Here is a 25,033-nt window from a genome sequence, read left to right on the forward strand (position 1 = left end):
CTTCCTTGCATAGCCACACTAGTGGATAGGACTATAAAAGAGCCTTTACCTTATCAAGTTATTTATCTAATTCTGTTGCTCCAGTATGTTTTACTTATGAACAAGAATAGTGGCTTGACCCATGATTTCATTGATATAAAGAACTCCCAGGTGAGGAGACTGCCTCTACCAATTCAGACTGTACCTTTTCTGTAATTTACAATCATTGAGAGGCTAACTGAGGTTAATTTTACCTGGGACCAACTATGGGCCTGCTATTCATGAATGCTCATTAAAAGAGCCTGTTTATAGTTTCCTTTTTTTTGAGGAGGAGGTAAGTGCTAGTTCATTAACACACCTCCTTATCAGTCATCCTTAATACAAATATGGTCTTGGCATATCAATAGGGTCTGAGATCAAGATAAAAGCAATATTAATTAACAATATTCAGGAGCATCCTCTTTAAGTAAGAAAAACAAAATGGGAATAGTAAGAATTACTTGACCTTGATTTATCAGAGACTTCCATAGCAGTATTATTTATATCAGACAGTAGCCAGATGGGGCATCAGATGTACAGTCTCCTAGAGGGCCTAAGGCATTGTCATTCTATTTCACCAAACTGCAGGAACCTAATTTCTTCTACGCTGGATATCCTTAAAACTATTGGTTCTCTTTTGTGCTACTCTCACCTGTTTCAAAGAACATTTCAAAGTCAGCATTTTCTTTCCCCAATTTTGAAAACTTATATAGGAAATTCTGTAAAAGAACTTTTCCATTCACTATCACCTACCCTGTCCCTCTCAGCAAAAAGGTGTGTGAAGACTGTATTCAGGAAAAGAGTGGAGTTCAGGGTCTCTTGTTAACTAAAGGACTTCCCAAAAGAATTGGGTGAGCCAATTAATGCTGAAAGAATCACTTTTAATAGTAGTCTTGTGATAAACATGCATTATGCCTCTAGGTGAATTAGAAACTTAGGTTTCAGAGTTAGCTAAATCTACCTTTTTATTGACAATTGTCTCTCTTTTGTAGTTTTGACATGGAATGGTGAGGTTTCAGCCATCAGTCAGGATGCCATTCAATATAGTAGACTCGCCCAGAATGAGACAGTGATTGATGACTGGGACAAAGAATTTGACTCTGGGAAGGTAAGACATAGCTGGAAATATGGATCTGATGATGTAGTTTTTAAAATGTAATTTAAAAATTTTCTAAATTAAAAATACTATAGAAAAGCTTTTAAATTTTTTTACGAGTCCAGTGAAGCTAAGTTCAGACCTGGTAGGTAAAGGGAACTTGACATTAGCTTATTGAAAAAACTATATTGAGATCTGGTGACTGTGTTATGTGAGATTTTGACTTCTTTGTCTTTCTCCTTCAGGAAAAGAAAACAAAGAAGTTCAAGCGAGAGAAGAGGAGAAATTTCAATGCCTTCCAGAAACTTCAGAGCAGGCGGAACTTTTGGTCTATAACTCATCCAGCTAAGGTCACAAGTCTTAGCTACCGCCGCTGAACCCTGCTGCTACTAAGAAAGGTAAATTTAAAAGTATCTTAGAAATTAAGCTTATTTTTGAATGTTAGTACTAGTAACTTGAAGAGAGGATTATATATCATTTCTTCACTGTTGAAATGTATATTTGTTCCCATTTGTTTTTAGAATGTGATGCTTGGTAATTTAATACGCTTAATGTATGCTATTACTGCCTTTGGGGCTTCTTCTCTTACTTCTCTTATTTATCTCCCCTCTCCTTGGCTCTGGCACTTCCCTCTTGGTTGATCTATTATCTCTCCCTAATCCTTAATCTTTCCTATTCCTATGGCTCCTTCCTACTACTTTCAAATAATCTCTCCATCCTTATAAAACCTTTCCTGGAACATAGTCATACTTCTACTTTCTCATCATTCACTCACTTCTCAACCCTTTGAAATCTAGATTTTTTATCTTTATCACTTGGCTGAAACTGAGCTCTGTAAAGTCTCATAATCCCTGTATTGCTAAATCCTATGTTCTTTTATCAGTTGTAATCTTTCTTTACCTCTTTGTAAATTTGACGCTGTGACCACCCCCACTTTCTGAATGTTTTCCTTCACAGGTTTTCATGATGTCTCTCTTGTCATTGTTCTTTTCTTTGCAAAGTCATTATTCATATCCTACTACATAAATGTGTCTCACCCCACTGGACTCTGCCCTGTCCCTTCTCTCAGTGAACTTGTCATCATTTCCTATAGGTTGTTATCTCTATGCAAGCAATTCCCAAATTTACATATGTCTAATCTTTATTCCTGAATTTACAACCCCATATCCCTTAACTAAAGTATATATTGAATTTAACACGGGAATAGCAGAATTATCCTGTTTTACATCACCTGCTGAATTTTTTGTTCTGCATACTCTTAAATTTTTTGTTATTTAGTGCTCTTCTCTTTGTGTTTTGCATCTTTATCACTACTCATTAACTCACACCCCTCCTACCACATAGAAGTCCTTTCTTATAGCAAATTAGCAATATAGTCAAAGCAGTACAAATCAACATATTGGCCATATCTGAAGATATACTTCATTCTGAACCTTTAACTTTATCACTTCTCTGTAATACTTCACTATTCACCAGAGGTAAAGTGAGTCTTCTCAAGTCAATGATTGGTCCCTGTATCCATCAGAGTTTTCATGTGACCATGATGACAATTGGTGTTTTGTTTTTACTTATTTCTGCATCTGTTCATATATGTTTTACCAGGTTTTTCAGAGCTAGTTAATTTGTTGTTTTCATGATGTAATGATATTCTAAGATAACAAAATATTGAGTACTCTTTGCTACAGCAAAAAAATGCTTCAATAAATATTTTTGTACATATGATAATATCCATAAAACATTTTGTAACTTTAAAGCACTATCTAAATTAGCTCTTATTAATAATTTATGACTTTTTTTTTTGTCTTTAAGCTCTTTGGAGTATTTGCCTGGTATTTTTTTTTTTGACTATTTGCCTGTCATTGAATCAAAGGAATACATGATTTGGGGGGCCACAGATCCACATTGCACTTCTAAATGGTTGGACTTATTTAACATTCCAACATCATGTCATTGGTGTTCTATTCTCCTTCAACACCTTTAACAATTAATTGCTTTTCTCTTCTTTGTCCATTTGATTGGGTTGTAAGAGAAGGATGACTCAGGGAGTCATTCTTAACTCTTTACTAATACTTACCCTTCCCCCCTCAACATCCATTCAGTTGCTATGTTTTGCATATTTCTTGTCCTCAGCATCTCTTTTTTTCTTGGGATCTCATAAAGCCACCTTGATTCAGACCTTCATCATCTCAAACCATAACTGTTAGAGAAAACTTCTAATTGGTCTCCTTGCATCATCCAATCCTTCCTTTCTCCAAATAACTATCAAGGTCTGGCCTGCTCAAGAAGCTTCAGTGACTCCCCTTGAAGATAAGATACAAATTCTTCTCTGGCTTTTTTAAAATTCAATTTTATTTTATTTTCAGATCTGCATTCTCTCCATCCCACCATGTTCCCCCTCCTCCAAGAAAAACGAAACTCCTGTTTTATACATGTATAGTGAAGCAAAACAATTTCCTGCATTGGGCATGTCCAAAAATTATGTCTCAATCTGTACTATGGGTCCATTACTCTTATCAGGAGGTAGGTAGCATGTTTCATCTTAGGTTTTCTGAAATTGTGGTTCATTATTAAGCCTGTGTTCCCACAGCCTCTCCAGCATTTGTCATTTTCTTTTTTGTCAACTTTGCCAATCTGATGAGTGTGAATTGAAGCCCTAAAGCTGTTTTAATTTGCATTGTTCTAATTTTTAATGAATTAGAGCAGTGGTGTCAAACTCAACCAGAAATAGGAAAAAAACTGTATTTAAGGACCTCTTTGGGCTTATTAATTTAAAAAAACCACATATTACATTGTGACCCCAGTGGGTTTCTTGTTTGACATTCTGATTTAGAGGATTTAGATCTCAAAACTACCCATTCATCCCTTTTGATCATTCATCAATTAGGAAATAACTTTTCAGTTTGACTTAGTTCCCTGTATCTTAGAAATGAGACATTATCAAAGTTGCAAAGATTTTTCCCATTTATTTGCTTCTCTCTCTCTCTCTCTCTCTCTCTCTCTCTCTCTCTCTCTCTTTTTTATGTTTTTGCAAGGCAAATGGGGTTAAGTGGCTTGCCCAAGGCCACACAGCTAGGTAATTATTAAGTGTCTGAGACCGGATTTGAACCCAGGTACTCCTGACTCCAAGGCTGGTACTTTATCCACTATGCCACCTAGCCGCCCCAATTTGCTTCTCTTTTAAATTTTTTCTGCATTGGTTTTGTTGGTACAAAAACTTTAATTTTATGTATTCAAACCTTTTCATAATACAGCTCCATTTTCTTTCCAGGTGGATAGACACTAATCATGCACTCAACCATGTGGTCCACTTACTACTACTGCCTTTGTATGTTACTCCATTTCCCACTTCCATGTCTCCATAGGCTGACCATCCCTGTTGTCCTCTTTTGGAATCACTTCAAAAAACCTTTTCTGATTCTGACATCAGTGCTTTTCTTTACTCTTCTCATATCTACTCTTTCCAGTTGACTGTGTGCTTATTTTGTATTCATCTTGTATTGATAAACATGTTCACTTAACCTTTGACATGTTGTATCCACTGAGTAGATTTTAACCTCCTTGACTGCCTCACTTTTATCTTTTTATTCCTAGTATTAGCATAATGCCTAATAGTAAGAACTTAATAAAGGCCTAATGATTTATCAACTAATTCTTTCTTCCATAGCTTCCAGGAAAAAATGTATCACTCTGTGAGCTGTAGCTGCCTGTCTGTTGGATCTAAAGAACAGAAATTGTGGACCTTAAATAAACTTGCTACTCCAAGGATATTTACACTGTGAACCTACCTTGGCAGGAGAAGGCTCCCTCCACTACTGTTACAGGACATCCTGGATTAGAGTTTTATGGACCACTATTTTACAAAAAACGGAAAGATTTTAAGACTTAGGGTCTTGGTGACTTCAAAAATGGAACTGTAGGAAAAGCCAATCTGATAGTATTGCAGAGATGGCAGTTCAGTGGGCTCAGGGTGTGAAAAGAACCTAGTTTACTAAGTGAATGTATGACAGAGATTTCTTCCACAGTAAAGACATCCAGTCAGAAGAGATCTAGGTACTCATCTGGTGGGTGTAAAAGATGGCAGGACAAAGGGACAGATTAGGTAGTTTGATGAAAACTAGCACCTCCACCCTTTGTATCCTAAAGGAAACAGGAACTTAAGGGAGGATACACCTGAAATTTAGTAAACCTTCACAGTGAAAAAAATCATCTGCACTACAACTGCCAACATTTTATATGCTTCTGCTCGCTGTCTTTGTTTTGGGGTGTGGAGCTGGCATGTCTCTAAACCTGAGTGATTTGTATATGCCTCTCCAATCCATCTTGCCTGCAGTAAGCAGGAGTTCTGCAGCATTGCTTCTTTGGAGTAGAGGCTTTAGTTTCTTTCTTTGAAAAGTGCTGCTATTGATAGCTTTCTAGAATAAAAAGACGATTTTCTGCAGTCTGAGCTTGTAATGAGCTGGAATTATCTGTCCTTTGCTTCTAAGTATTCTATTTTTCTTGCTCCAGTGTGATTGTGTTGTAGTTTACCTCACAGCTGCAATGACCCATGGAAGTGGTGGTCTTGGGGGTGAAACTCTTCTGTTTTAATTTTGTATTTAGTATAAAAAAATAGACTTATTACCAGGCCAGTGGTAACACATGTTCCTTTTGACCTTTTTCTGTAGTGCACACCCATTTTGATACTGTTCGTAGAAGTCCTGATAACCCAATATTATTTACTGTGCCTTCAACATTAGCAGTTTGAGAAGTATGGAAAACTCAGTCTACATGGTATTTTAAGAAAAATATTCTACTATAGGTAGGCAGAAGAAAGGTGATAAAAATTTCACATTTGGTATCTTAGAGAATCTATATGTGACTTAGATCCATTCCAACATTCATAGGACCTACTGTTATTTATGTTTGTGCTACTTTTGTTTTAATTTATCTTGCCTTATACTCTGCTATCACCTTAATAGGGGTTTTAATGTTGACTGTGTAGACAGAACCTGGTTTGGGGGAATTATCAGCATTGTCTAAATACCTTTATTTTTAAATGGGCTCATTCACTCAACAATCATTTATTAAGCAGCTACTATTTGCAGAACACTATTTTGAGAATAATGATACATGTGGTCTGTCCTCATTAGTTATTTCAAGTCTTGTGAAAACAGAATTGTAGGGTTTACTAATGATAATTAGGAGATTTTTTTTGCTCTCTTCTCAAAGTGCAGATTTCTAAATGTCAATTTATTCTTCATTCTCATGAAAAGAAGAAGCAGTCGTCAGTGTTCCAGTAGTTAAATTATCTATTGCCACGATGGAGGAGAAGCAGCTGCTTTTTTCAGTAATCACTTCTTATGTTAAAATTTACTCCTCTATAGAATATCTCCCAAGCAGTTTCTCTATAATGCCCGATAGTTGAAAAGAAAATTTAAGTCTTCAACTCTTTAATTTTTTTCTCCTCCCATTTACCCCATTTGCTACTCCTAAACCCTCAGATATTCCTTCCATACCACAATTATGACATCTTTTTCCCCATACAGTCTTTGAAAAAAAATATATATATATGACTTTCCAAAATATTTTATCATTGTCCAAATATAGACTAGTCATTTCCTTTTATAAAAGATGATTAACCAAACTGGGAGGGGGAAGGGATAGTGCCCAGAAATAATTTCATACAAACTCTAGGGTGACATGTACATATATACATATATACACACATACATATAAGTATCTATATATAATAGACATATTTACATATATATAAAACATATATACATAAAGCTTTTATAATAGCAGTCACTCAACTGACAGAATATGGGTTTTATTTAACTTTACATTTAGGAGGTGTATTGGGGTAGGTAAGAATATGATCTGTACTGTAAAGACTCTACCCTTTTTGAGTGATAGGTATGATATCACTCATAAATTACCATTGATCAGTTTGTTTTATTAACCTAGACTTCATTTTGACAATTTTTAAAGTCTCATATTTCATGTTGTATAATCTCTAATGTATGTGCGTGGAAAGATATGTCATCTGGTGTTTTGCACCTCCTACTGAAGGGTGCTCAGAAGCCTCAGATATTGCCAAGATCATGGTGCAATAAAATGATGAATTTTTGTGACTTTTGTCAGTGTCTCATTGAATTTTTTTTTTTAAAGATTTGGGTCTTTTTTTTGCTGGTTAGAGTGGAAAAGTTCTAGTAGTAATTGATTCAGTGGCTATTGGGATAGATATATTTTCTTGAAAATTTATGATTTCAGAATAATTCAAAACAGGGCTCAAGGTGATATACTTCATTAAAATGAGAAGTAAATAGAAGCTTCTGATAGCTTGGGGGGGGTGATAAACTTTATATGGCATATTTAAAATGAGTAATAAAAATTTGAAACTAAAAGAGATTACAATTTAATGTAGAAATAGAATTAATATAGAAATAGATGAGTGAGAAATGGTATGTTATACTACATGATTAATTTTCTCTACAGAATGAATTTGTAAGTTCAAACTTCAAAACTAGTGTGCATATATTCAAAATTTAATTCAATAAACATTAAAAATCTACAATATGCTAGTATGAAAAGAAGGGAAATGACATTGAAACATAAATTATGGAGAAAAGGATCTTAGTTTCCTATTTTCCAGACCTATGATTTTATTCCTTCTACCAAAGCAAATTGGAGCTGCCTGGAGCAATGACATTTTATTTGGATTTTTTTTTTCAGTTTTTTGCAAGGCAAATGGGGTTAAATGGCTTGCCCCAAGGCCACACAACAATGACATTTTAAGTCATTTAGAGAACAGACTAAAGTTTGAATTTTCCTGCCTTGAGTTTGCCTCTCTGTCTACTAAGCCATTGGTTTCTGACATTTTTTGACCCCACACCCAATCAGTAAAAAAAAAAATTGAGCCCATTATGTTTATACTTTAAAAATATGTATATGCTTCTATATTAATAATTATATATAAGACAAAAACAAATGTTTAAAAGGTGAAATAAAGATTGAAAATATTTAATAGGAAAGTGACGTGGTCAGCCCTATGCTTTAGGAAGTCACTTTGGCACCTTTGTTAGAACTATTGGAAATAGCAGAAGCAAGGAAACCAATTAAGCTATTCAGAAGTCTAGGGGAGGGGTGGCTTGGTGGTGCAGTGGATAGAGCACTGGCCCTGGAGTCAGGAGGACCTAAGTTCAAAAAAAATTACCTAGCTGTGTGGCCTTGGGCAAGCCACTTAACCCCATTGCCTTGCAAAAACTAAAAAAAAAAAAAAAAAAAATTTCTCCAACCATTTGTTGAAGTTACTTCTGGCCCACATGAAGGAATGATTGATATCATGAAATTCAGGCTAGCATGAATCTAGTTATTCAGGAGAATCATAATTGTAGGGAAAAAAATTAGGCCGGTTCTCTGGATCTAATTAAACTTTTCCTTAACTTTTTTTATCATGGTAGTTTTTTTAAACCAAGATTTAAATTTTCTGTCCTGTCTTGTAAGCATATATAGACTAAACTTGACCCAGCTTTTGCTCTTCCGATCATATTGTATTTTGTGTCATAGTCTGGAAGGATGTTGATAAAGTGTCACAATTTATAACTATTGATACCTACCATGGACCCCAGGTTCTGTAGTAGATAAAAAGAAATATAAGATAACTTCAAGGAGTTTAAAATTTGTTTGAGGAGATAGCACAACTATGTGGAGAATTAACTGACAAAGCAACTCTAACAAAAATGATTAAGTGGTAAGGTAAGGTGAAAAGGATAGTTGACCATTTTTCAGTAGTTTAAGGAAGTTTTTTTAATTATGTGGAATTGAACTATAAAAAACTTTCAATTTTTCTTCCAGTTTTCAAATCTGAGCGTTTTACTTTGCTTTATCTGTCTTTTTATCGGGTTGGGAAATTGGATACTATCAAGTCCCAGAGTTTCAGTTTAGTTTCTCCCTAAAAATACTAGTCCTAAACTGTCAAATATTATTGTTCCTATCCAGTGAGTTGCTAGCATAAGTCAAAAGTTGGAATGGACCTCTGAGTTCAACTAGTCCAATCCCCTTTATTCTGCAGATGAGAAAATCTAACACACTTGGATTTCTAAGACCAGCACTCATATTTACATGTTGCTGGCATAAAGATATACAGAGTAGGTCAAAAACTTTCCTCCACCAAAAAAGACAGAACATTGCTTCAGAGCAACAGAAATAAACAATCCTAAAACAATTGAGAAGACTCCAGGAAAGAGGTTTGGCTTTAGTGAAGTGCAAACATGTCGAGGTGGACTATGCAGAATCAACAAACAAACCCTGGAAGCAGCTAGGTTAAAAGACAACCTCAGCCTTAGAAACTTAAATTTCGTAGACTGTGTTGGGGGGGAGGGGGTCTGACAGCTGAATAGGATCAGATTGAAGGAACTTCCACTGTGGAGGGATGCGATGCACAGCTGGGCCAGCCAGACATGTCCTGGGCTGTGTCTATAGGGGAAAAGGAAATGGCACACATCCAGTGAGGTGGGGAGCCTGCAGGCTGTAGGCATTTGTAGGAGAGCAGAGTCCCTGGAGTCAGTTCCAGGGCAGAAAAAAACAGCTGTTGTTTGCAGCCACTGAAAGAAGCACAGAGAGCAAGATCAATTTGCAGAACCCTGTGATCAGACCCTAGCTGTGACTTAGGAGAGAAAAGGAGAGCCCAATAGGGCCCACAGACAGACCTTAGAAAATGACAGTAAGAAGGATCTGAGGCTTAGGGCAACATTCCTCAGATTACAACATTATACTGATAGCTAAGTAAAACAAAGAAAATGAGTAAGCAAAGGAGAAAGACCTCCACCATAAGGATAGAGATCTGAATTCATATTCAGAGGATAATGGAGCTTAAAAAAAAACAACTATTTTTCAATGAGAAACATCAAATGGTCCCAAGTGCAAAAGGTTTATTATTTATTTGCTAGGCAATGGGGTTAAGTGGCTTGCCCAAGGCCATACAGCTAGGTAGATTTGAACTCAGGTACTCCCAACACCAGGGCTGGTGCTCTATCTACTGCGCCACCTAGCTGCTCCTAGAAAAGGCTTTTTGAATAACATGAAAAGGATAAAAGTCAAATAAGAGAGATTGAGGAAAAATGGGAAAAAAATAAGAGCAAGAAAGTCAATCAACTTGAAATAGAGAATTAAAAACTTTAAAGAAGGGGTGGCTAGGTGGTGCAGTAGATAGAGGCACTGTCTCTGGAGTCAGAGGAGTACCTGGGTTCAAATCCAGAAAAAATATCTTGGAACTACAGTAATGATTACATGAGACCTAGCAATTACTACATTGAAGGACAATAGGTCTTGAAATACTGTATATCTTACAACACAAGATCTGGGGTTATGACCAAGGCTGACATACCCAGAAAAGTATAATTCTGAATTTTTTAAAAAAAAGGACATTTAGGGTTTTTTGTGACAAAGCCTCCAGAATTTATGGAAAAATTAAACATTTAACATCCAGAAGAAATAAAGACTAATTATATGGAACTCAGTATGGTAATTTGTTTACTTTATATATGTGGAAGTATAACAGTAGTCATATCATTTGTATAGTTGGAAAGAAAAGCTTTGGGTGGCTAGGTGGGGCAGTGGATAGAGCACTAGCCCTGGAGTCGGGAGGACCTGAGTTCAAATCCAACCTCAGACACTTAATAATTACCTAGCTGTGTGGCCTTGGGCAAGTCACTTAACCCCATTGCCTTGCAAAAAAAACACCCTAAAAAAAAAAAGAAAGGCTTGGACTGAGTTGAGTATGATGGGATGATTCTAAAAAGACCTAAGGGATAAAAAGGAGTAATATTCTCATCCAAATGAGGCATTAAAGGAAAACTTGATACAGGGGGGAGGGACAGGCAGTTATGGAACCTTACTCTCTTTGAGAATGGATTAAAGGGGTGTGTGTTAAAGTCTTCTAAATTCAGAAAAAAATAAGACTAGCATGGAGGGAGGAGATAAGGGAGGGACCTTTAGGGGAGTAGGTAGAGAGCAGCTACAAGTAAAGCAGAGAAGTGAGGAGTCAGGATAGGGTAAATAGGGTGAAAAGGATAGTGAGGAAAAAATAGAAAGGAGGAAATACACACGTAATTGTAGTTTAGAATGTGAATAGGATAAATTTATCCATAAAACATGGATAGCAGATTAAAAATTTGAATTCAACAATATGTTGCTTTCAGGAAACAAAAATGAGAAATACACACATAACATAAAATAAAGGACAGGAATAGAATTTGTTATGTAAGAAAAGCAGGAATAGTATGATCTAAGATAAAGTTAAGTTAAAATAGATTTATTTTTTTTTAGGTTTTTTTTTTGCAAGGCAAATGGGGTTAAGTGGCTTGCCCAAGACCACACAGCTAGGTAATTACTAAGTGTCTGAGACAGGTTTTGAACCCAGGTACTCCCGACTACAAGGCCGGTGCTTTATCCACTACGCCACCTAGCCACCCCTAAAATAGATTTAATTAAAAGTGAGGGGGCGGCTAGGTGGCACAGTGAGTCTGGTACACTGAGTTCAAGTGCAACCTCAGACAATAATTAGCTGTGTGGCCTTGGGCAAGCCACTTAACCCCATTGCCTTGCAAAAACCTAAAAATATTAAAATTAAAAAGTGACTCAAAATTAGTCAATATTGTTTTAGACCATTTAAAATGACTATACAGTATACCTGCCAAAACACACATAAACTACATAAAACACTTTTTATACAAATAAATTCAGGTCTAAATTGAAGTAAAATTTCTTGTCCATGGGTAGTTAGATAAAGCCAATATAAATTTTAAAATGACAATTTTACCTATTTATTCAATTTCATCCCAATTAAATTACTAAAAAAAAATTATTTTACTGAATTAGAAAAAATTATAACAAAGTTCATTTGGAAGAGCAAAAGGTCAAGAACTTAAAAGAAACCAGGAAAAAAGATGTACAGGAAATAGCAATATCACTTAAACTATAACTTACAAGGAAGAGCATTGTTGAAGTACAAAAGGAAAATTTTGATTATTTTAAATTAAAACATTCATGAAATAAAACATAGCCAAGAAATGGAGGAATGCAGAAAATTGGGGGGAAATTTTCACAAGACAATCTCTCAGATAAGATGTAATTGGATTGGAATGCTGTGTAGGAAATGAGCTGATTGATTTAGGAAAAACAGACTTGGACTTAGGAAGAAAGATACTATCTACTTTCAGAAAAACAGGTGACTGGTGGAATATATGTATGAATGTGTATATATATATATATTTGTATGTTTATGAATATGTATATAGATCTATGCTTCATTTTAGACTTCTTTAGAGTGGGGTGGCAAGAGGAGGGGGAGGGAGTAAAAAGTACACAGCAGAGAACAAAAAAAACCAACAAGGAAGCAGAAGCAAAGAAAAGCTGGGCAGCTTTGAAAAATTTATCATGTAGGTTTTCTTGAAATGGAAATTTATTGTTTTATATTGAATTTTCTGTTTGTACATGGCAATTTTTTTCCTTTTCTCATTTTGCATTTAAGTTTAAAATGTTTAAAAATTACAGAAAACACCCTAACAGCAACATGGGAGTGATGTTCAACCTTGGACTTGCTCATTCCATCAGTGCAACAATCAGGAACAATTTTGGGCTGTCTGCAATGGAGAGTGCCAGCTGTATCCAGATAAGGAGCTGTGGAGTTTGAACAAAGTACAAGGACTATTCCCTTTAATTTGGGAAAAAAAAAACATATCTTATTGTCTGATCTGGTTACCTCTGAGAATTCTGTTCTCTTTAAGGATATGATTTCTCTCTCATCACACCCAATTTGGAGCAAGGTACAACATGGAAACAAAGTAAAGACTGACGGAGTGCTATCTGTGGGGTGAGGGTGGGGGGAGGGAAGCAAGATTGGGAGAAAATTGTAAAACTCAAATAATATCTTTAATAAAAAAAAATTACAGAAAAATGAAAGTAGTGTTGTTGTTAATAAGTACCCTCCTTCATTCACTAGTTAAGTGATTAAAACAACTGGGATTAGAAAAAAGCATTAGAGCAGAAACTAGGAGACCTGTGTACTAGGTTCAGCTGTGCCTTATGACCCTGATTCACATAAAACTGCTCAGTTTGAGTTTTCTCATCTGTAAAAAGAATAGATGATTTCTAAAGTTTCTTACCTTATCTGACATTCTGTAATTCTATGATTTACTGCCATTTCAATTTTCATGGGGGGGGGGGGGCAGGAGGGGGAGGTAGAAGGAGAGGGGGAGAGAGAGCCAGCGAGAAACAGCTCAAAAGTGCACAGGCTTTACTCTGGGTGCCTTGTGTGTGTTATGTTGTCAGAGTATTATTGCCTTATCTTTGAGATGATTTTGGCAGTTAGGAGAATGTATTTGTAAACATCACTTGGATCTGGTTCTGTAGGAGACATCTTGGTTCATAGTAAATACTAGTAAATACATAGTAAATACTTGCTTCTACCTAAGCCTGGAGCAGTTTCCTGAGAAACCAGCATGGGTGGTGCTACATATTTGCAGTAAGGGAGAAAGTTGGGAAGCTACAAGTATATAGAGAAGCTATCACCCAGGATGTCCCTGGATTCCCATTGCCTTCGACTCTGGAGACTGCCAAGGACTTATTTCTCTGATGAAGCTATTTTATGCTTAATTGAGCCAAAATTTTTATCTACTGGCAAAGAGCTCATCTACTCAAATATCCTTTCCCCTACACTAATCTGTTTAACTTTCCTGATTTTCCATTTACTGAGGACTATGATAAAAAGGTTTACTAACCAATTAGGATTATCTTTTATGTACCTAGTGTTTATTGAGACCAACCAAACTGATAAGTATAAGCAGACTGTTATCCTTTCTTTGAGATACTTCTAGATTTCTAGTATTTAGAGATATGCTAGAGATAATAACCATTTTTGGGGAAGAGTCCACAACACTAGACATCTCAAAGAAAAACTCAAGATCAGATATCTATTTATGACACAGAGGCCAGCTGTTTTATGTTAGAGGCATTCGCATCTATAATATATATGGGTTCACCTATAAAATATAGCTATATCATATATTTTAGATCTATAATATCTAATAAAAATTCAAAATCTGACTATACTTAATGCTAATACACTTTAATTGATTAGCTCTATTTAGTATTTCACTTATGGTTACCTCATCCTAAATGCTGAGAATCAGAAAATAATTGAAGCATTTTTCCAGACTGAAATGCTTAGAAATTGATAGTGCATAAAGTTTCTCTTTTCATTTTTAATTACTCTGTGTGTATGTGTAGAGTTCCTCTGGCAGATGGCTATGATTTGAAACTTTCATTAAGATAGTTAAGGTATTTAAACCTTGAAAATCTTCAATAAAAAGTTTGTAGCCAATTTAATGTATTTTAGGGTATTCTCAGAGCAAACAGCGTTCCTTAAAAACTTGATGACCTTCGTTGCATATACCAGTTGCTCTCCTTGCTGTCTTCTCTAAGCTAGAATGTTCCCCCCCATCACATGAAGCCTTTTAAGTGAATTAGAGCATAAGCTAATACAATAACTACCCTATTTGAAATAAGAATTTGAGCTGTGTCAAGAGACCAGCTGGATGGCAGGGGAACAATTGGTGACAGCTGGATAGAAACAGGTTTCATTTCAGTCTTAACAGTGGTGCTCAAATTTAAGTGAAAATGAAATAATTTATTGACAGATATAAAGCTTAAAATTTTATGTAATTTAAATACTTACTATTCCGTATATCTTTTCTATAATTGTAATTTTGAGTACACAAAATCCTGGTTTAATTTTTCATCATGAAATCACATTTTTATCACACTGGACATTGTCTACCTTTGATAAAGTTCATTTTTCCATGGTTAATCTTGAAAATAGCCAATAGTTTTCAAAAGGATTTAAATCATACAAGTTCCCAGACTACTGAAGCAGGTTTGTCTCTATCACTTAGATAATGATGAAAAGCACATATAATATTCCATTTCCACTTGGAATTTCTATAATTTAGAATAATTCTACATCTCAAAATATCAATACATTTATCAGATTTCATAATTCCCACTGAGGAACAAGACTTACAGGAAAACTGCAAAGAAAAAATCCCCAACATGGATTGGTTTTCTATGGGGGAGGGGAGGGAAAGTGGATATTTTACAATTTAATGAAGATGCCCGAATCTTGCAGGCTTCCCTGGACAGTTTCTGACAGTTTTTGGTATAGTATTCAATGAAAGAATGAGTTTCAACTATGAACATTACCTTTTTTTCAATTTCACTATGGTATGGTGTAGCCCATGACATGAATATTTTCTTCATATCAACAACCAGTTGATATTTTTTCTCTCAGTTATCTAGCTGGTCTTCCACTTGTCCACTCCATTGTAGAGGAACCAATGACATTTTCTCCAGAAGCCAGGTCCTTCTGAAGGACTTGTTTTCTGAAGATTGTTTAGGTTACTTTGCTGTAATGATTTCAGTTTTTCCATTTTAAATTGAACTTTCCTTTGCACTTGAGACCTTCTCACACATAATATATAACACCTAATTCAATATCTAAGAATCTAAAGTTATAACTCTTAGATTATGTAACCTGAGAATTAAAGATACAAGAGAACAAAATATATCAAAATGGAAGAAAATCTAACACCCAAATGAAAACTAAAAAGGGTAAAGAAATCTGGTTTTATATGGTCAAGGTCTAAGTCTTTGTCAGTTGACGCTTACCTACATATGACCATTATATCATATAATAAAACCAAATTAGAATTATTGCTTGTCCCAAGTAATTTGTGTACCACCACCATAAATGAGTACCTAAAAATAGGAAAATTAAGAATCTTAAAAAACTTGGAAATCTAGTTCAATCCTTCACTTATGAGTTGAGAATTGATGATATTCAATGTAAGGTGTCGCCCAGGCCTTAACACAAGTATGTGTCAGTAGAAGCAACTTGCCAGGATCTTGAAGCCTGTTCTTAATTTCCACTCAGTGATATTAATAAGCACCCTCCTTCATTCACTAAAAATATATTTTCAAATTTGGGGAGGACATCCATATATACATTGCTTCTAGGCTGAGCTGCTGGTTGCTGTTTTCAGTTATTTTAGAATTCATTGGATGTAGAAACACTTCACCTTGTGTAACCTTCATTTTACTTTCAACTTCTTCCCATCTTGAAGACATTCTTTTTTCCCTAACTTCAAACTCTTCTCAATGAGTCAGAGGTATCTGGGGTTCTTCGCAATACATATAATTAATAAGCCTATGGTACCAGTTCTGTTTTTCTTTTTAGTATACAGATACATTTCCCAGTTGTTTGGACCCTCATTGATGAAGTTGGTATTGAGCCCAGTGAATAATTAACAAGACAAAGATTTCAGAATTATGAGGGATGTAAAATTAGGTTTATTTCTTTAACTTCCCTATTGAAACTCTTCCCCAGGGGAGGAAGTGGGAAGTAACATAAGCAGGAGTCTTCATAGAAGAAACTCATTATGAACAAGTACCTTAATTGGGAAATAGGGCACAAAGATGATTAAGCTCATCAGCTCTTTGAATATTTTGCCTTCATCTTTACCCCCAGCCCATTCAACAGGCTTTCTTTGGTATACTCTTTTATTGGTCTGTCATTTAGAATTCTGGCCAGAACCAATCTGGGTCTATCTTTCCAGCAAATTCAGAGGCTGTTAGATCTTCTAACATCCAGTCCCAAATCCTTCAAAAATCCTTTCTTTGTTATTATTGTTCAGTCTTGTCCGACTCTACATCATTTGTATTTTTTTTTTTACAAAGATACTGGAATGGTTTGCCATTCCTTTTCTAGTTCATTTTACAGATGAAGAAGTAAGGCAAACAGGTTTAAGTGACTTGTCTAGGGTCACATGGTGTCCAATTTAAACTTATGAAGATGAGTCTTCCTGATTCCAGGCCTGACATTTTATCCCCACTGCTGCCCTAGATTCCCCATAATAAGGAACTACCACCTCCCAGAGGGCAATGCAATTAGTTCCTGGAAGCCTGCCCAGGGTAGGCTACATCAGTATCATTTGTTTTTACATCACCTCCCAGAGAGGAGATAAACCTGTAAGCAAATAGGAAAAGATGGTTGGGGAGCGGGGAAACCCAAAGTTCCATGAAACTAACCAAAATATCAAAGAATTTTTTACAATGTTCCACCCCAGAATCCCCTATCTCTGTAAGGATGGGGGAAGTACCTTCTCATAACTCTTTTTAAGCTTAGTCATTGTTATTTGGCAACATTCAGTTTTGTTATCCAACATAGAATCTTTTGTATTTATTTTTATTTTTTAATTTTTTTTAGGTTTTTGCAAGGGAGATGGGGTTAAGTGGCTTGCCTAAGGCCACAGAGCTAGGTAATTATTAAGTGTCTGAGACCAGATTTGAACCTAGGTACTCCTGACTCCAGGGCCTGTGCTTTATCCACTGCGCCACCTAGCTGCCCCCAACATAGAATCTTTTAAATGATATATAAGTCAAGTTAGGTAAAAGAAAATTAATATAAAAGTGTCACTGTATTTAAAGAATAGAATTAGGAATGCTTTAGCATTTAGCTCAGAGGATGGAAAAGAGATTTTAAAAAACCTAGAAGAGGAAAGAGGAGGATCAAAGAAGGGCATTCAGAACAATAACAGAAGGCAAAGTTACTCAATTATTATTTTGCTTGTTTTCTCTCCTGAGAATAACTATGGTGTCATGAGGCTCAAATGAGATAATGGAGGCAAATCGATTCACAAGCTATACAAATATTTACCAGCCACCAGCCTGATGATGATTTCCTTCATTTCTTAAGCCTTGTACTACAGTATAAGCTGAGTTCACATCATCCTTATAGAGCAATGTAGAGATGTCCTGGTAAATGTTTAACAAGGCTTGGGGTGGGGTGGGGGGAATGTATGAACTCTCACTTTTAAATTTAATCTGCACCATTAACACTTTCTTAAGTATAGACTAACAACAAAACAATAAATCAAGTCCAGCTTTGAATCTGGGATTTCTGAAGCTGTAAATGGTTACCCTGAAAATTTAACTATGGGCTCTCAAGACTGGCTCCAGCACACCCCTGAGAATAACAAAAAAGGGAGTGAATTCCCAACATAAGAAAGAACCTAAATTCCTTTGCTGACTTGGAATTCTAATATGACTCATGTAAACAATATTCTTGGTTTTTTTAATTTTCTTTTTTAATTATGAACAAGTAAATATTTTAATCTGCATAGAACAGAAAAAGATGATTAAACAAGACATCATGAATTTTTGTTATATATAACATGTTTTTTTTTTAAAAATATATTAGCTTCCTGACAAGATGGCTGTCTCAACACAAGGTATCTTACCCACCTCTCATTCTACCAAAATTCTGAAGTTGTCAACAAACAGATGATGATAAGAAATCCAGTGAGTAACTATAGTGACTATTTATCCTAGGATTCACAAAAAAGTTAGCAGGCATGAGGAAAGCTCCAAGTGACCAGTTTTTTCTTTTTTAGGTTTTTGCAAGGCAAATGGGGTTAAGTGGCTTGCCCAAGGCCACACAGCTAGGTAATTATTAAGTGTCTGAGGCCAGATTTGAACTCAGGTACTCCTGACTCCAGGACGGATGCTCTATCCACTGAGCTACCTAGCTGCCCCTAAGTGACCAGTTTTTTTTTTTTAAATAAATTTAGGGTTCTCTTATTCCTTGAGAAAACATAGGTTGGAGATCTTAAAAGTCTTGAGGTGCAGCAGTAGGAAGCAAATCAGGTTCAATGGAATGCCAATCAGCTTAGAGCCAGAGCAGAACAGCCTCTGCCCAGGGGAACTGAGGTCCCTTACAAACTAGCCTAAGGTGTCAAGAGAGAGCCTTGAAGATCTAATCCTCTAAGACCCAGGTGAACCTGCCTCCAGAGTGACAAAAACCCATGGAATCCATATTGAGATCAAGCAGGGTTGACCACCCCACCCAAAACTTCATTAAAAAGCACAGCCTGGTTGTGGCACAAAGCTTTAATTCAGGAATTAAGAGATATGAGTAAATAAAAAAAATATTCACTAGTATCAAAATGGGCAAGTTGAGACTCAAAGGAAAAAATGGATTTTTCACATGGACTAAATCAATATTTAGAAAAATAAAAATTAAAAAAATGAAAATAAAATCTCCAGAGGAAAAAATTAAAATGATCAAGGATTTCTAATTAAAAGACCAGAGAGGATTAGGAACTTTGAAATAAAAACAAGGGAACAGAGAAACTTAGGAAGATAAATTTATTTGAACAATTGTAGAAACCTGTATGACTGCTCATAATTGACATATGTGAGAAGAATATACAAATAGAGGGTAATATGGAAAAGACTGGCATCAGATGTATGATGGTTGAATACACACACACACACACACACACACACATTTTGATGTAAAGGTGTACCTGTAACAGGGAAACAAGTGGGGATAATGAATGGGAGAAGTTGAAGAGGATAATAAAGACCTGAAAATAAATGCAAACAAAACAAAATTTTTGATGCTGAAAGTAGTAGTAAAAGTGAGAAAAAGAACTAGAATCTAAGGGGTTGCCTTAGATTACATCATTAAAGATAACTGGGGAAATTGGCTGAAAAAAATTGTTTCCCAAGCCTGTAATGCCCTCCTTCCTCACCTCTACCATTTGGAATTCTTCACTGTCTCCTAAGTGAGGACTTTTCTAATTCCCTCCAACTGTTCCTGCCTCTCCCTTCAAAACACCTTGTACAAATTTTACATATATTTTGGTTTATGTTTATTTTATATGTAACATTTATGTATAATTTTTATTTATTTGCTGATAGATGTAAGCCCCTTGAAGTCAAGGATTATAATAGATGCTTAAAAATGTTTATTGATTGATTAAAAAGACCAGGACAGGAATGTCAGAACCAAGGGTTTTGTAAAACTAGTGAAATCATTTGGTCTAGCACTGCCAAGGCAACAGCAGGTAGGACTTGAAATTCAATAAATCTAGGAGATTTTTAGGGGTCAATTAATTAAATGTTTTTTTCCCCAGTGGATTACTGAATACTTTTATTCTGTACATAGAAGCTACTAAAGGATCTGGCCCGTGGGCTTGTTGGGGGGCTGCATCACAAGTATATGACTCTGCACATCAACAGTGAGGGTGGGGGTGAGAATAGATCATTCTACCCAGTCACAAGATGAGGTCTTCCAAAAAAAGGACCAAATGATCAGGTACTATCTCTGGTAAGACAGTTTGAAAGAAGCAGTGAGAACACAGAAAGGTGGAAGAGAGAGCCCCCATCCCCAAAACAAAACTAGTCTACTACTTGGTGCTGCCCATTCTTTGGAGGGCTTCTACTGAGGAGACTGTTGCCTACTAGCTCTGAGGCTTCATGGTCATGGAGCTTACTTGGCCCGAGGGTTTCTGAAGTTCCTTCCAGTGAATTTAGCCTTGCTGCTCAGTTCTTCCTCAATTCTGAGAATTTGGTTATACTTGGCCAAATGCTCAGATCGGCAGGGGGCCCCAGTCTTGATCTGCCCAGTGCAGAGACCCACCACCAGGTCTGCAATGAAGGTATCTTCAGTCTCTCCAGAAGGATGGGAAACCATTACTCCCCACCCATTGGACTGGGCCAGCTTGCACTCCTGGAGAGATTCAGTCACAGAGCCAATCTGGTTCACTTTGAGCAGGAGGCAATTGCAAGCTTTCTCATTCACAGCCTTTTCAATGTGCTTGGGATTGGTCACTGTGAGATCATCCCCTACAACCTGGATGCCTGCAGTTTCAGTAAAATTCTTCCAAGCTTCCCAATCATCCTGGTTAAAGGGATCTTCAATAGACACCACTGGATAGTTCCAGATGAAGCTCTTGTAAAGGTCCCCAAGCTTGACAGGTGAGATGTATCTGCTGGGATCATTAGGAGACTTGGAAGTCCGAGTCATATTTCCCAGACCGGAAGAATTCAGAAGCAGCAACATCCATGCCAATTACAACCTTGTCAGTATAGCCAGCCTTGCCAATCGCTTCCTTCAGCAGCTCCAGAGCTTCTTTATTCTCCAGGATGTTAGGAGCAAAGCTACCTTCATCTCCTACATTGGTGGCATCCTGTCCAGATTTCTTCTTAATCACATTCTTCAGGTTGTGGTAGACCTCAGCTCCAATGCGCATGGCCTCCTTGAAATTTGATGCCCCAACAGGGAGGATCATGAACTCTTGCATTGCTAGCTTGTTACCAGCATGGGAGCCACCATTGATCACACTGAAGGCTGGAACTGGCAGGATTTCTTCATTGTCTGCAAGATCAGCAATATAGCAGAACAAGGAGACACTTTTCTCTGCAGCCCCAGCCTTACAAACAGCCAGAGATACTCCCAATATGGCATTTGCTCCAAATTTAGATTTATTCTCAGAACCATCCATCTCTATCATCAATCTGTCAATCTTCTCCTGCTCCACAACATTCAGTTTCTTGCTAATCAGGGTCGGGGCAATAGTTTTATTGATGTGCTTAACTGCTTTTGAGACACCTTTCCCCATATAGCGGGTCTTATAATTGTCTCGGAGCTCCAGGGCTTCATGGATGCCAGTAGAAGCCCACTGGGCACAGCAGCTCTGAAGAGACCTTTTGAAGTGTAGGGATCAACTTCAATGGTGGGGTTTCCATGAGAGTCAAAGATCTCTCTTGCAATGATCTTCAAAATCGACATGCTGAATTTCTGATGGGGCTGGCTCCACGGGATTCAGAGGAGAGAGGCAGAGGGATAATTAATTAAATGTTTAATGAAATATAGCAAGCTAAATTTTAAGTTCTGGCCTTTGGCAGAAAAAAAAAGGTTGTCCTCCCCTCTTCCCCCCATCCCCAAGTTTATAGAGAACTGCCTTAGAAGAGATAGGAAATAAAACAGGCAGAGTTGGAGAAGTGTTCTTGTGGGAATGTTTAGGGAGAGCTAGCACCTCTGATGTGAAGATTTGCTGGACTCTTTTCAGGCCTGCTCATTCACCTGTTCACCTTTGGTGTACACCCATCAACCATCTCTCACATGACTCCAAAAAGCTATAGCATGTGCTGGGGAAACTGTCACAGCAGATGGCTAAACCAGGTTGAGGGTAACCAACAGACCTCAAAACTGTTGGTGAATTAGGGGGATGTTCCCCCCAAGCATGTGAAGTCAACCCAGCACTCCATTTCAGGAATGGGCAGAAGAGCATGGTTTGTTCCCAAAAGCCATGAAAGTGGCTGAAGCAGATTCTGTTGGAGCACTTAGACAGACATTGAGGATGACAGTGTCATTCAGAATCCCAAACCATTGCCAGTCATTCTTGACTTTTTTTTTTTGTCTTGCCACTAGACTTCAAAGTCTCGAGATGAGAAAGCAAGCCTGGTGACTTTGTGCAACTCTGCCTCACAAATTCAATTCACAGCAAGTGATGTCTTTGGACCTCTGGGAAAATGAAAGCTAGATAATAACAATCTCTTCCCTTTAACTTAGTCAAACGCCTAGAAAGTTGAATTAAAAAATACTGGTGCTTAAAAAAATGTTTGTTCTTAAATTGCTAAAGTATGGTGACTGCCACAGAACAGGAGGATTACTGGTCCTGGAATAAAGATCTGAATTTAGATCCAGTCTGTTCTTTGCCAAGAACTGAACAAGAAAAAAATGGTCATATCCTTGATCTTGCCATCTTGCCACAAATTTACTTCTTCCATGTTCAGGAATTCTGAAATCCCCTTTTTTTGTTTATTGTTGTTTAGTTGTTTGTCTTGTCCAACTTTTTGTGACCCCAATTGGGGTTTTATTGGCAAGGATATTGGAATGGTTTGCCATTGACAAACAGGTTAGTAACTTGCCCATGATCATATAAGTGTCTAAGGACAAATCTGAACTTAAAAAATCCCCTTATCTGACCATAATCTATTGCCTTTCCATGTTTCCCTCTACCTTCCCTTGTAAAACTACTTTATGTCCATATGTGAATTCTGATCCCTTAGGCCCCCTCAATTCTCTCCCAGGTCATCGCTCCTTCACTAGCCACTCTTTCTTCTTTTCCACATTTGATCCCTTGGTGAACCAACTAAATTCTATTCTCTTGAGTCCCTAGCCCCTTTATCTTCCTGATTGTACCCTGCCAAACTTTACTCTTAGATCATTCCCACCATCCTCCTCTTTCTTCACTTCTTTCATGAATGAAAGTCATGAAATCATTCTGATTGCATCCACTACAAATTTAAATTACAGTCTTGGCTGGGGTCAACCGGCTGTTAGGCAATCCTAACTATACCTTCTTTATCAACTCCCTTTCCACAGAGGAGCTTCCAAACCTCTTATCTGTCCTCAGGCCCCCTATGGCTCCCTCCCTTCCCCTCCCACTCTCACAGCTGAGAACATTGCCTCATATTTTATAGATTGAAGACATTCACAGTGAGCTCCTACTTTTCCCTTCTTCCTAATCACTTATCATTCATGTCTTCTGACTCCTTTTTCCTCCTTTATTCCTATTTCACATAAGATAGCTTTACTCCTAATCAAGACTTAATCTACTCAAGATTTCTATTCCATCCTATTTTCTTCAACAAATTTCCCCCTCTGTCATCCTGGTATCCCTTTTCCTTATTTTCAGAAGAACCAGAAGTCTACTGGTTCTTACTTCACTGCCTACAAATGTAGTCCTGTATATTTACTACAAATACTACTACTGTCTACAAATATACTTGTGTCTCCCCCATTCTTAATCAATCTTCATTTGATCCTTCTATTTCCAATAAATATCATCCTAAATTTCCTCTAGCCTTTGTGGCTAAAAGACTGTCCAAAATTGGTGCCTCTAACTTCTTAATTTCTTACAATCCAGCTTCTAAATTAATTATCCCTCCAAAACTCCTTTCTCCAAAGTTGCCAATGGCCTCTTTTTTTTAGTTTTTTTTTGTAAGGCAAACAGGGTTGGGTGGCTTGCCCAAGGCCACACAGCTAGGTGATTATTAAGTGTCTGAAGCCGGATTTGAACTCAGGTACTCCTGACTCCAGGACCGGTGCTTTATCCACTACCCACCTAGCTGCCCCCACCAATGGCTTCTTAACCGTCAAATCTAATAGCCTTTTTTCTTCTTCAACCCTCATCCTTTTTGAGCTTTCACCAGACTTTGGCACTTTTTTTAGTTTTTGCAAGGCGATGCAGTCAAGTGGCTTGCCCAAGGCCACACAGCTGGGTCGCATTTGAACTCAGGTCCTCCACTGCGCCAGGCTTTGACACTATTGATTATTTCTTCCTTCTCGGTCCTCTTTTGTCTCTAGTTTTCAAGGCACCACTTCTCCGGGTTCTCCTCCTGCCTATGTGGCCCCTCAGTCTCCCGGCCAGCTCGGGCTTGCGTTGGGCGCTCTCTTCTCCCTCGGTGTCGCCTCGCCCGGTGGTGACCTCCTCAACTCTCCTGAATCTGGTGTCCATTTCTTAAGCTGAGGGTTTTCCGATCTAGGGAACCAGCGCTCTTTCCTGACCTGGTCCATCTCAGCTTCTGTCTCCTTTGACGCTTCTTGACTGGATCTTGAACATCCGTCCAAAGCCGGACTTAGTATCTTCCCCCCAAACCCTCTGCTCCCCGCCAACTTCCCTAGTCGCGGAGAAAGCGACATCATCTTCACATCCGCTGGGACCCCGGGCTCTGGAGTCCGCCTCGACTCCCTCCCATATCCAGGCCGCCACGAAGGCCTGCGGATGCCGCCTTGGCAGCACCTCCCAAGTCTCTTCCCCGCCTTCTGCCCGGCAGCCCCTCTGATGCGGGTCCTCGTGGCCCAGACTTGGATCGGTGCCAAGCCTGTTGCCCTGTTGCCACTTGGGTCCCGGGCTTCAGTGCCCAGGCTCTCTGTCTGGACGTCAAAGCTTCTCCTAACTTAGTCCTGGTTCCTCACACTTTGTCCCCCGCCGCGCCCTCTTTGGCACTGAGGCCTCTGCCCCCCGG

At 37.6% G+C, this 25,033-nt stretch overlaps 1 protein-coding gene and 1 pseudogene across 4 annotated transcripts in view; one reads left to right on the plus strand and one right to left on the minus strand.

Annotated features, from left to right (window-relative positions):
* The window catches only part of USP36 (ubiquitin specific peptidase 36), a 42,161-nt gene extending 34,934 nt beyond the window's left edge, over positions 1-7,227 (plus strand). For 3 of the 4 annotated variants that reach the window (XM_074225028.1, XM_074225031.1, XM_074225029.1), the window contains exons 19-21: positions 1,011-1,126; positions 1,360-1,512; positions 4,779-7,227. In XM_074225028.1, the coding sequence (XP_074081129.1) occupies positions 1,011-1,126; positions 1,360-1,491 (248 nt within the window). In that variant the 3' untranslated portion in view covers positions 1,492-1,512; positions 4,779-7,227. The other variant, XM_074225030.1, reaches the window with a different exon arrangement.
* Positions 7,228-19,359: 12,132 nt separating this feature from the next.
* On the minus strand, positions 19,360-23,455 carry LOC141514316 (alpha-enolase pseudogene; annotated as a pseudogene).
* Positions 23,456-25,033: the final 1,578 nt, after the last annotated feature.

The sequence above is a fragment of the Macrotis lagotis genome, chromosome 2 (genome assembly GCF_037893015.1).
Source record: "Macrotis lagotis isolate mMagLag1 chromosome 2, bilby.v1.9.chrom.fasta, whole genome shotgun sequence".
NCBI classification, from domain to species: Eukaryota; Metazoa; Chordata; class Mammalia; order Peramelemorphia; family Peramelidae; genus Macrotis; species Macrotis lagotis.